The sequence below is a fragment of the Triticum urartu genome, chromosome 2, assembly GCF_003073215.2.
Source record: "Triticum urartu cultivar G1812 chromosome 2, Tu2.1, whole genome shotgun sequence".
Classification (NCBI taxonomy): domain Eukaryota; kingdom Viridiplantae; phylum Streptophyta; class Magnoliopsida; order Poales; family Poaceae; genus Triticum; species Triticum urartu.
Genome location: NC_053023.1, coordinates 247,842,870 through 247,854,963, shown reverse-complemented (window position 1 = coordinate 247,854,963; position 12,094 = coordinate 247,842,870). Strand labels below are relative to the sequence as shown.

The 12,094-nt window shown below is 46.4% G+C and overlaps 1 protein-coding gene and 1 long non-coding RNA gene across 12 annotated transcripts; both read right to left on the bottom strand.

Moving 5' to 3' along the window:
- Nucleotides 1–318: 318 nt before the first annotated feature.
- LOC125536947 lies at nucleotides 319–5,275 on the bottom strand. Of its 4 annotated transcripts, none has more exons than XR_007295370.1 (3): nucleotides 2,472–5,275; nucleotides 523–597; nucleotides 319–358 (listed from the first exon to the last, which is right to left on the bottom strand). It is a non-coding gene; the product is annotated as an uncharacterized LOC125536947 (long non-coding RNA). The 4 variants fall into 4 exon arrangements; XR_007295372.1 differs by having other exon boundaries at nucleotides 340–368; XR_007295373.1 differs by lacking the exon at nucleotides 319–358 and having other exon boundaries at nucleotides 375–597; nucleotides 2,472–4,611; nucleotides 4,840–5,274.
- Nucleotides 5,276–5,641: 366 nt separating this feature from the next.
- Nucleotides 5,642–8,771, bottom strand: LOC125536945 (protein FAR1-RELATED SEQUENCE 9-like). Of its 8 annotated transcripts, none has more exons than XM_048700237.1 (5): nucleotides 8,229–8,771; nucleotides 7,882–7,957; nucleotides 6,913–7,283; nucleotides 6,522–6,809; nucleotides 5,642–6,430 (listed from the first exon to the last, which is right to left on the bottom strand). In XM_048700237.1, exons 3-5 carry the CDS (start codon nucleotides 7,039–7,041, stop codon nucleotides 6,152–6,154), a joined length of 696 nt encoding a protein of 231 aa, XP_048556194.1. In that variant the 5' UTR covers nucleotides 7,042–7,283; nucleotides 7,882–7,957; nucleotides 8,229–8,771; the 3' UTR covers nucleotides 5,642–6,151. The 8 variants fall into 8 exon arrangements, with proteins under 8 accessions (XP_048556194.1, XP_048556195.1, XP_048556196.1 ...); XM_048700238.1 differs by having other exon boundaries at nucleotides 6,913–7,279; XM_048700239.1 differs by having other exon boundaries at nucleotides 7,882–7,952.
- Between the last annotated feature and the right edge of the window lie 3,323 nt (nucleotides 8,772–12,094).

Here is a 12,094-nt window from a genome sequence, read left to right as displayed (position 1 = left end):
CGGTAGAACCGAATTGCTAGGGTTTGGCAGTGGCTTATGACAAGTGAAACTCGGTGGCGCCGGATAGGAATAATTGGTAGGTCCGAGTTTGGCTTTGGGTTTAGGTCATATGTGGAAGTGGGAAAGTAGCTGAGGATTTTGGAGCATATCATTAAGCACATGAAGCAAGAGGCTCATTAAGCAACACCTCATCCCTCCTTGATAGTATTGGCTTTTCCTATGGACTCAATGTGATCTTGGATCACTAAAATGTAAAATGAAGAGTCTTGAGCTTGAAGCTTTAGCCAATCCTTTGTCCTTAGCATCTTGAAGGAGTTCCCACAACCTTTAGTCCATGCCACTCCATTGTTGAACTTATCTGAAACATGCTAGATAGAAATGTTAGTCCAACAAGAGATATGTTGTCATCAATTATCAAAACCATCTAGGGAGCACTTGTGCTTTCAGCTACGCTACCAGTTCAGTCTAACTAAATCTGGTCAATTACACAAATATGTAAAATATGGCAAAAGGAGCACATACCTTCAGATATTTGCCAGCCAGCTTCAGCCACTAATCTCACCAAGACTGGTCATCATGTGCACGTGCAGCATTTTTCTATATAACAAAAAGTTTTAGAAGACCATGAGATTAGGCATTTCAACCAATTCACTTAGAAACACAGTGAGTTTGCAGCTAATATAGCTTGATGGATTTGTGCAGCCAGTATCGATGGCATGACTTGTACTATGCAAAATAACCAAAAAACATCTAATTATGCCTTTCTTTAGAAAAGGAGGATGACCCCCAGCCTGCATTGGGAGATGCATGCAACCACTTTATTAACTATTCACAAAGAACTTACAAAGTAATATATCAATATGTCTGAAGCCGCCATCTTGGCAACATTCATCGCTACTTCTATCCATTGATGAAGAGGTGCAGAAAGTATGGGCCGAATACCTAAACCTCTCACCTAAGCCTAACATCTAAAGCTGGAGGCCCCAACCAAGCCACATACCAGGTCGGGCAGAAAACGGTCCGACGCACTCATAGGTCGTCGCCGCCGTCTTCCATCGATCCATCTTCAGAGGTGATACTGACGCATCGACCTTGCCAGACCTGCTGTTGACGCCAACACGGCGCCAGACAAAACCTCCTCCCTACACGCGTCCATCATCACACATCCGTCGCCGAGGCCCTGCCGCGCCATGCCACCGAGACTCCACATCGTCGATGTGTCAAACGCCGCTCCACCGCAGATGCCGTCCACTGGTCCCTCGAGCCTATGCATACCTCCAAGATTGACGTGCCCAAGAGGGATACGGCACAAGAGCGTTGACATCATCCAATCGACCGATCTAGGGTTTTCCTCGGAGGTGGCGGATAGGGGTCTAGAGCTTCTCCACTACGATGCCTTCAAGAAAGGGACGGCGCAGAAAACGCCGCCATCGTCGGTTTTGGCAACGAGCGAAGATTAGGGTTTTCACCCGGATCCACTCGAGGAACCTCCATCCAGCCTTGTGTGCACGGGATCACCATCACCGCCGCCGCGCATGGAGCAGGCCGCACAGGCCAGATCAGATCTGACTGGAGGCCAAACCACACTATAGTCGTTCCATCCACCAGGCCCTCCATGCCGCCGCCAATTCGAGATCCGACTGGCAGTAGAGCCGCCCACCGCCTTTGTGAGGTAGGACCGGCCGTCGTGCCGCAAGACCCGACCAGTCGCGCCTCCACACGTTGGGGGCCCCACCCCACCCCAAGCCGCGGGAGAGAAGGAGACCCCCGCCACTGCCATCTGCCCCCAGGCTTAGCCGGCGGCGTCACGCGACGGCAATGGGAGGAGAGGAGGGAGTAGATCGGGGCTCGGTGGCGGCTAGGGTCGCTGCCTGCCCGAGTCGCCCGATGCGAGAGCGACGCGGGGGAGGGGGGAGATGTTTTGGTCATCTAATTATGCCTAGTCAAGATCCAACTCATATGTAAAGATTCAGCTTGAATTCTCAAATGAGAAGACGAGTGTGAATTATGGGCAGATGAACCATGCAAGATCACGGTACACTAAAGAAACTTAATCCGATCGAAATAATTAAAAGCAACTCAAACCCTGTATGGAGGAAACTAAAAAGGAAATATGAGGGAAATAAGTGAACATAGAGATTTGGAGAGCTTAGTTCTAAAATCTTGCGAGATAATTTATAAAGACACAATAATCTATGTCAGTGCAATCCTGCTCAAAAAATAAAAAAATTGCAACTATTCATGTGAAAATAGAAGTTTTGAAAACTGTAAAACCATAGGACAAACAAACTGTACCAAGACTAAGCCAATTAACTATTTTTCATCATCATCACTCCAAAAGCCTCGGTTCTTTCCACTTTCCTTAGTTCTTCTGAATTTATGATCAACGCATAGATGATCATAATTTGGTGCACATGATAATGACATTCTACCATGATATAATAAAAATAATACCCCAACATGAAACTAACCTTATCGTGGTCATGTCACTTGTCCACTAGTTGTAGCCTCATTCTTTTCCTGTAGCTAAAATCCTGGCCTCCAAGTCCACTACACGCTTGCACCATAGCACCATCCACAAGCTATCGTGCTCCTTCCATTGCGAGGAAACATGAGAAAATATAAGGAATGAACTAAGGGAAGTTTAGTTCAACATCCTCTTTCTAACCTTTTCAAAAGAAAACATCCTCTTCCTAATGCAATCAGTAGCCTCAAAAGAGGACCAGCCTATAACAGGAATAACTATGAATGCATAAAAACAAATCCCCTCTATCAATAAATAGTTTGTCTATTTATCATGGTAGTTCTGCAAACTGAAGTAAGCCCCTCTACAATAAAACTAAGCATTAATAGTTCAACTTGCAAAGTGAAGATGACTGAAGATGTTGACCCATCAACCTAATCCATCACCAGGCTAGAATATTAATTACCAATAATCATGAACTAAATAGATTTGGTAACATCATAATTTTCTTAACTCTATCTGAACACTAAAAATATTGTAGGAATAACTCATGTGCTCTTTGTATCGCTAGATATATTCGTTGTAAATAAAATCCAACCCAAAAGAAACGGAAGCTCTAGGCCCATCATTCTGACTTATAAAGCAAGGTTGGCGTAAACAACCATGACATTTAGGCTAAGCATTCATAAAAATGGTGTACAATACTGAAGGTCTTGACATTCAGCATAAATAACAGCGTCGATTGAAGGTGTAGTGATGACAAGTACGCAAGGAAGACATCATTTAGGTACAGTGATGACAAGCATGAGTAGTCACTATATGTGCTAATCTAGACTGCAAATTTACAACTATTACATGAGAAGATAATAACTGGTAAAAAATGTTAGGCCACAAAAGAAGGCTCCTGCCACGTTCACATGAACAATCTGGCAACACCAAATCCCAGCAATTTCATTAACTATTCAAAGGTTGCATTCAGATAAGCAACTCGACCAAATAGAATTCCATACCCATTAATTCAGCCTCGGGAAAAAATGTTAGATCACGGAAAGTTCCAGAACAATTTTAGCTGAGTAATCATCATCATTATTTTGTGAGCCTAGCCTTAGCCTAACCTAGCTTGAGCTTCTGGTTTTGCAATGCAGTATATAAAAAATAACCAAGATGATAGATCCTAGTATCCAGAGCCATTATTTACTGAAGTGAAGGTATGACTGAATGATTCAGTTTCAGAGGAATTATTTCTAGAGCCCCAAGATAGTTACCACAACGGGTTCTATTCTACGCTAGGGAACTATGAATGATCCAGTAATTTACTGTATTCTTGTTAGTCTCTTAGTATTGTTTGATCCTCGATAAAAACAAAGTTCCCTTCAAAATCCATCCAAAACAGAATTTACCAACACCCAGATTTCTATGGATGCAAGTGCGGAAACCTTACAGCCTTGTGCGTCACACATTCTTGAATAATTTGAAATCGTCAACTGTAGAAAACAAGAGGAATGTGGTAAGCAGGCCTACTTATTAGTGAAGATGTCCATCATCTAGCTTTGCTCTGCAATATATATGGTTTAGGGATTCTGAAATGGAACTGAAACAAAACGTAGTGAAAACTTACTTGATGGTAAACGGATAACGACATCGTGACTGTACATATTGTTCGTAGGATCCATGCAACAATCTGATTTGGAATATATCATCAGGAATTGTTTTTTCAGACCAAGGACAAACTATGAAGGGGAATGCTTGTGCAAATTATAAGTTGTCAAGCAGATCAAGATAGAAGGTGCAGTCAAGTGCAGTTGAGATTCAAAGTCGTATTCAGCAATGTGACGACAGAAGCAAAACAAAGCCGTTTCGTCGTACCTGAGGTTGCCTGCACAATGAAAGAACTGTAATGGATTATCAACTTCTGAACCTAGATAAAATATTGTTCACCAATCACTTGTTTAGAGTTTGGATCCTTTCCAATGTAGACATTAATAATAATGTTCTACGATCCTGTGCATATAGAATAATAATTTTCTTCCATCCTGTGCATATGGTTTAGTAGTCAGCATGTTGGTTTCTAGTCACACTGAACATATAGAAACGCATCACCATGCTGATTCCTTTGGAGTTGTTGCCTCTGCAGCTTTGTGTGCTCCCTTTCAATGGTTCAACATGGATAGGATTTAAACAAATGTCAGTGTTAAATCTAGCAAAAAACTGAAACAAAATAAGATCATATATGGATGACACGGAGAGCAGTGAGAGACTGAAATAGAGAGGGCTAGCTATATAGAGAGGTCCATTAGGGGAACTCATCGAACATTTGGTGGGCATCGGCATGCTGCCACGATGTTGGAGGGCAGAGGCTACGCAATGCGTCTCACCGTAGAGGAGTTCCGCATCCTCGGTTGTGCGAGGAACGACAGCAGCGGCATCTGCGTCGCTGACCACGAGAAGGAACGACCGCTGGGGCATATGTGCCTGACGCGAGGTCGAGGAACATAGGCCAGGAATCGAATGCCCCGTCGGAGAAATCCATCTTCGTGGCCGAGCCCGCTGTGTCTCAAGCTCGCCGCAGCTTGAGGGAGGAGATGGACCTTGCCGCCGCTGCCGCCGACGCAGGCGGCGTGCGGCGCGGCGCGGCGTGGGAGGAGCAGGAGGTGCGGCGAGGCGCGATGGGAGGAGGGGGTGTGCGGGTGGGCGTGCGTGCGTGGGTTGTGGCAGTTTTTTTTTGGAACGGCGGGCTTAGCGATGCATGGATTAGTGGTGGCTTAATGCGTGGCTTGTAGTGTTAAACATGGAAGGATTATGGATAATTAGATTTGATAGATGAATGAATTAGATTGTTTGGATCTGTCCTTCTTTTTCTTTTATAATGATAGCAGATTCGGTGATGGGTCCCGCGCTTTAAAGCGCAGCTCAACGACCACGCCGTAGCGGAACGGATAAACACGGATGGATCAGATATTTTTCTGAGCCTACCCGTCCCGTTGCTCTCACGGACGCATTAATACCAGCCACCCTTTTTCGAAAATGCCAGCGGGACAAGCACCATCAGTGTGATTTTTATGCACAACCAGGTGGGCAAACAACATTACTGAAGCACTATTGATCAGCTGTCAACTACAGTAGTTATGTGTAGTCGCTACAATAGCTGTGATGTTATTAGTGATTGGCAAATTCAGATTTATCAGGAGAGACACCACAGCTTTATCTGGAAACAACTATTTACAATCAGGAGGAACAAGCGAGGAAGTTCAGACACAAGTCACGCTCTAGAAAATCCTCGATTATTATAGTTTTACACATGGTCTGAAAAAAGTCCTAGGCGTTGGGCACAAGCGGCCTCTTACAGAGGTGCGACGTTGTCCCGTCGTACAACAGTTCTTGCACGTAACAGGCTTGCGAGGTTGTTTCGGCACAGGCAGATTGTCCTCTTATGCCCTGGGAGCTTGCATATACTGCACAACCTTGTGCGCTTACTCAAGCCTTCGTATGACACTTTCTCTCTGCTCGAGCACGGCCGGCCAACACCACGCTTCTTGCTTGGAGCAGACAAACCAGCGAGGGCATCCCAATTGCCAAACGCGGTCATGCTGTTCTCATTGTCACCCATATGTGCATCAATGTTTATGATTGCCCCTACTGAGCTATTGTTCTTTCGACTTGATTCAGCAGCTATCCTATCCTCAATTCCTAGACCATCGTCTTTTCCGCCAGCGGAGATACCTCTACGATTAAGTCTTTGATCCTCCCAAATACAAGCTCGTAGACAGAGATTGATGAGTCTCCAATCCTCAACAATTCCATGGCGTGCAGGTACAGAGTTGAGCTCCGACAGGTAAAAGATTGATTCGCAGCCTGATCCTTTTGAAAGTGAGCTATGTGTTGTGGCAAGATGTCTCTAGCATCTTTCGTCCACCTTTTTAGGATGTGCCGCTTGGGTATCTCCGGTACACCAACGTGGTTAATCACCTGCGCACACGAGCAAAAATCGCTAAGCACCACGGGTGATAGCAAACAATAGATAGAACAGCCCCTGCATAATGTCGTGTCAGAAAGTAACCTTCAAAGCATGGCAGCAAAGCATTCCCATGTGGGCAAACTGCCCGCATTCAGATTCAAACCAGCCAGCTTCATCTGATATGGTCACCTCGTATTCGACCTTACTCCACTTCTCTCGTTTTAAGGCATCGTTGTGCCTTGCGATATTTTTCTTTTTCTTTTCAATCTCCTCGACATGGTATGATCCACCTTCAAACAGATTCTCACCAAATTGTTCAAACATCTTTCTTGTGTAAACTTTACTCACGTGCCTTTCGATAGCAACGTTTGTCCTCATCACAGCACTACTCTGAGTAGCACCAAAAAAGAGATAATTTGTTAATTCTGTTGGCTGATATATACAAAAACCAGAGCAACAAATATGAAAGACAATGTACATAAATTCGGCTTACAATCCTTGTCCTGTTTTCTTGGTAGCTTTCATCTGATTCCGGGTCGAATTGTAGCCTCATGTACTGACGGGCGAACACATGCATTGGGCTTGATGCCCATTTGCGACGTATCTCGAACTGGTTTGTCATGTAATTGTGGGACTTCAAATTGTATTTTTGAACAAGTATACCCAGGCAGCCTCAAATCCTTCAACACTGGTCATGTGATTCACCGCTTTGTGAAATTTAGCCCTAAACTCGCTCTTGTTGGTGTATAGTGAGCCAAGATTCTCTTTTGCTTTCTTAAGAACATGGACATGCAAATTAATCCTTCAGCATTCCACTATAATTTATTTCCTTCAGTGCTAGCTATATCATTACCCTGTTCCTGTCTAGATAAACAAATATGCTTAAAGTTGGAAACTCTGAATCATCTGCATTTATTTGCTGCTTATTCATCAGTATATGGCAGATTAGTCATGGAAAAATTAATAAAAGAGGGAGATATTATACATCAGCATATGAGTTGATTTAATAACGAGACACCAGCTCAATCTTACTTGGAATCAAAGTTCACCACTAACAGAATAGCACTTAAGTTTATTTTAAATTTTACTGCATGAGATTAATGATAGAGATTAATCCTTTTGCCAACTCTAATGATAGAGATTAATCGTTTAAAATTAAGACGAGCATGTGCGGGTCATTCACTTGCATTAACTTTTGGATTAACAATGTAGAGTTCTGTACTTCTGTTGTGTTACCGGGCTCAGGATGGCCAACAAATAAAAATGACCAGCTGCCTGCTAAGGTATTGTTTCACTTACAAGTCATACTCTCAAATTCAAGTTTATTTCTCATACAAAATCGTTCCTTTCTTTTTTCAGGACTTGGATAGCCAATCAAGTCATGCAAAAGACTACAAGAGAAACACTTTTGAATACCTCTATATAAACTTTGCTTCTGAGGATTGCTCTACAAAACAATTACCTTCAGATGTAATAGTTCCCTTTGAGATGTAGTAATTCACCTTACTATTCCTTTTGATGTTAGATGTGGAACTGTTCTGCCGTCAAGAAAGATATTGATTAGTTGCTGGTAAGTTTTTCACGGTTTAGCTTTCCAGTTAAATGTGGACTTGGGCACTAAATTTGAAAGGATTTTTCGCCAATTTGTGATTTCACCTACACTTGTGTGATTAAAAAGCAGAGAAGATGTATAGATGAAGCTGGATAGCTCGTATACTTCCAATTTCAGTACGTGCATATGTCAATACATGGATAAGTGAGAGCTGGTTAGCTAGTACGGAGTAGATAGAAGCAAGCAACTAGAATCACCTTTGCCTGTTGAGATGCATCGAGCTCACGCCTTCTTCAAGTGTGACCCAACAACCCCCCGCTGCATCTCGCCACCAGCCACGGCCGCGCCCGCCGACTGGGTGTACGCGCTGTGGTTCCACCTTCTACGAGGGAGCGGGTCGGCCACAGCCTTGGACGCGCCCGAGGCGGGCGGAGCTAGCCGCGACGGCCCCCGTCTTACCCACCGGCCAAGGATACAGCCCCGCGTGGCGCAGCGCGGCTGAAGCGGGCGAAGCTAGCTTGCACGGACCCCATCTTGCCTCCAGTCAAGGGCTCAAGGCCACTGCCCCACGCGGCGCAGCACGCCGGACGCGGGGGGCGCTAGCTGCGATGGGTCACGGCCCCTGGCGGGCAGCGCTAGCCGCGACAGCTCCCGTCTGGCCGCCAGCTACGGTGCCGAGCGGCGGACCTCACCTCGTCCTCGTCGGAATCCTCACCGCGTGTGTCTACGACTCAGGCTGCCGACGGATTGTGCCGGCGCCCGGCGGCCGGGTGCCGTATTGTGACGGTGTCATGGGGAGGAGCGTCCGTAGTCATGCCCCGGGGATGTAGCCATATCGGTGAACCTCGTTAACAAATCTCGGTGTCGTGCCTCGTGTGATTGCTTGGTCCTCGATAGATCGACGGAGTGCCTCGGATTATTCAACAAGTGGTATCAGAGTAAGGTTTGATTTAAAGTTATGACTGGTGATCTAGAGGAGGCCGAACCGTGAGTTGATTTCGTTCGTCACGAAACGGTGTTCGTGGGCATCAACAGAATCGGAGGCGGCAGAATAGCAATCTGAGCTACAACGGTTCTTAGCAGGATCGAAGTCGCGGGTGGCGCGGCTGGTCAGATCGGAAGAGATGGCTACAGCGCATTAGTGGATGCAGCAGACGTGTGGCGACGGCAGTGCGGAATTGCAAGGCAGGAGATCCGATCGAGGGTATCAGATACGTGCAGCGGCAACGGCGGCTTCGGAACGTGTGTCAGCAGGAGATGTGTGGCCATCGAGCGAGCAATACGCGTATTGCAGGGCATGCGGCCTGGCTAGAGGCCCAAGCATGGAACGGAATCACGCCCCAAGGCGTAGGGCAGTGGCGGCCAATGTTCTTTGGCGCGTGGAACAAGCTGGCGCGTGAGGCCTAGACTTGTGGCTTGCAAGCGAGCTTGATGGGACGTCTAAGGTGCTGGAACGCACAGGAAGCCAAGGCATGGTCAAGAGGGCTACGTGAGATTTGTTTGGAGAAAGAAAAGGAAGCTACGTAACAGATTGATACTAACCATCGGAAGAAAGAGATAGGGAAGGCCAATGGTTCTACAGCCTACATGAGCACGTGGTGGACTTTGGAGTCTTCATGGCTAGGTGCAACGGGATGGTTTACATGGCAGAGTTTGGCTTTATTTCTTTGTACACGGGTTGTGTACGGGGATGGTGGCGTGAGGGACTGTTATGCGCGTGGCAAGATTGGCGACGTGTGTATATGGCTCGGAGGAGTCTGGAGCGTGTCGTGACAGGATCATGTAAACACAGGGCGTCAAGCAATGCACGCAGTGCGGATGGACACGGCGCAGGGTGGAGCATGGTTGCAGTTGGATAATTTCGGCTGGGTCGGACTGGACAGTCTGATGGATCGACATGGATGTTGGTCAAAGCAGAAGACAGCGGTGATTTCAGCGACGACGACATAGGAGCGTGATGCTGATGGTGGCTGGCTTCTGGGGCATGGAAACACGTTGTGTAGGCCTGAGGGCTTGTGCGGCTTCAACAGACTATGGCGCGGGGTTGATTCAAGATGGTGCACACATGAGGGAGCTTGAAGTCGACAGGGCGCGGGGTAGCATGGTGCAACTACATGGAGTCATGTTGAAGGTGGAGCTGAGGTTTGGTGGAAGACTTCACTCTGTGCTGATGGAGGGGCTACGGCGTAAGTCGACAGAGAGTCGAAGCCTATTTCAGTGAGATAGCGAGAGACACGTGGATTGGATGAAGGAAATATGCCCTAGAGGCAATAATAAAGTTATTATTTGTTTCCTTATATCATGATAAATGTTTATTATTCATGCTGGAATTGTATTAACCGGAAACATAATACATGTGTGAATACATAGACAAACAGAATGTCACTAGTATGCCTCTACTTGACTAGCTCGTTAATCAAAGATGGTTATGTTTCCTAACCATGAACAATGATTTGTTATTTGATTAACGGGATCACATCATTAAGTGAATGATCTGATTGACATGACCCATTCCATTAGCTTAGCACCCGATCGTTTAGTATGTTGCTATTGCTTTCTTCATGACTTATACATGTTCCTATAACTATGAGATTATGCAACTCCCGTTTACCGGAGGAACACTTTGGGTGCTACCAAACGTCACAACGTAACTGGGTGATTATAAAGGAGTACTACAGGTGTCTCCAAAGGTACATGTTGGGTTGGCGTATTTCGAGATTAGGTTTTGTCACTCCGATTGTCGGAGAGGTATCTCTGGGCCCTCTCGGTAATGCACATCACTAAGCCATGCAAGCATTGCGACTAATGAGTTAGTTGCGGGATGATGTATTACAGAACGAGTAAAGAGACTTGCCAACAACGAGATTGAACTAGGTATTGGAATACCGACGATCGAATCTCGGGCAAGTAACATACCGATGACAAAGGGAACGACGTATGTTGTTATGCGGTCTGACCGATAAAGATCTTCGTAGAATATGTAGGAACCAATATGGGCATCCAGGTCCCGCTATTGGTTATTGACCAGAGACGGGTCTCGGTCATGTCTACATTGTTCTCGAACCCGTAGGGTCCGCCCGCTTAAGGTTACGATGACAGTTATATTATGAGTTTATGCATTTTGATGTACCGAAGATAGTTCGGAGTCCCGGATGTGATCACGGACATGACGAGGAGTCTCGAAATGGTCAAGACATAAAGATTGATATATTGGAAGCCTATGTTTGGATATCGGAAGTGTTCCGGGTGAAATCGGGATTTTACCGGAGTACCGGGAGATTACCGGAACCCCTCGGGAGCTATATGGGCCTTAGTGGGCCTTAGTGGAAAAGAGAAGGGGCAGCCCAAGATGGGCCGCGCGCCTCCCCCCCCTCCCCTAGTCCTATTAGGACAAGGAGAGGTGGCCGGCCCCCCTCTCTCTTTTCCCCCTCCGCGAATCCTATTCCAACTAGGATTGGGGGGGAGGGAATCCTACTCTCAAAGGGAGTAGGACTCTCCTGGCGCTCCCTCCTTGGCCGGCCAGCCTCCCCCCCTTTAGTCCTTTATATACAGAGGCAGGGACACCCCAGAGACACACAAGTTGATCCACGTGATCTATTCCTTAGCCGTGTGCGGTGGCCCCTTCCATCATAGTCCTCGATAATATTGTAGCGGAGTTTAGGTGAAGCCCTGCTGCAGTAGTACATCAAGATCGTCACCACGCCGTCGTGCTGATGGAACTCTTCCCCGACACTTTGCTGGATCGGAGTCCGGGGATCGTCATCGAGCTGAACGTGTGCTAGAACTCGGAGGTGCCGTAGTTTTGGTGCTTGATCGGTCGGATCGTGAAGACGTACGACTACATTAACCAAACGCTTCCGTTGTCGATCTACTAGGTATGTAGATCATACTCCCCCTCTCGTTGCTATGCATCACCATGATCTTGCGTGTGCGTAGGAATTTTTTTGAAATTACTGCGTTCCCCAACAGTGGCATCAGAGCCTAGGTTTTATATGTTGATGTTATATGCACGAGTAGAACACAAGTGAGTTGTTGGCGATATAAGTCATACTACCTACCAGCATGTCATACTTTGGTTCGGCGGTATTGTTGGACGAGACGACCCGGACCGACATTACGCGTA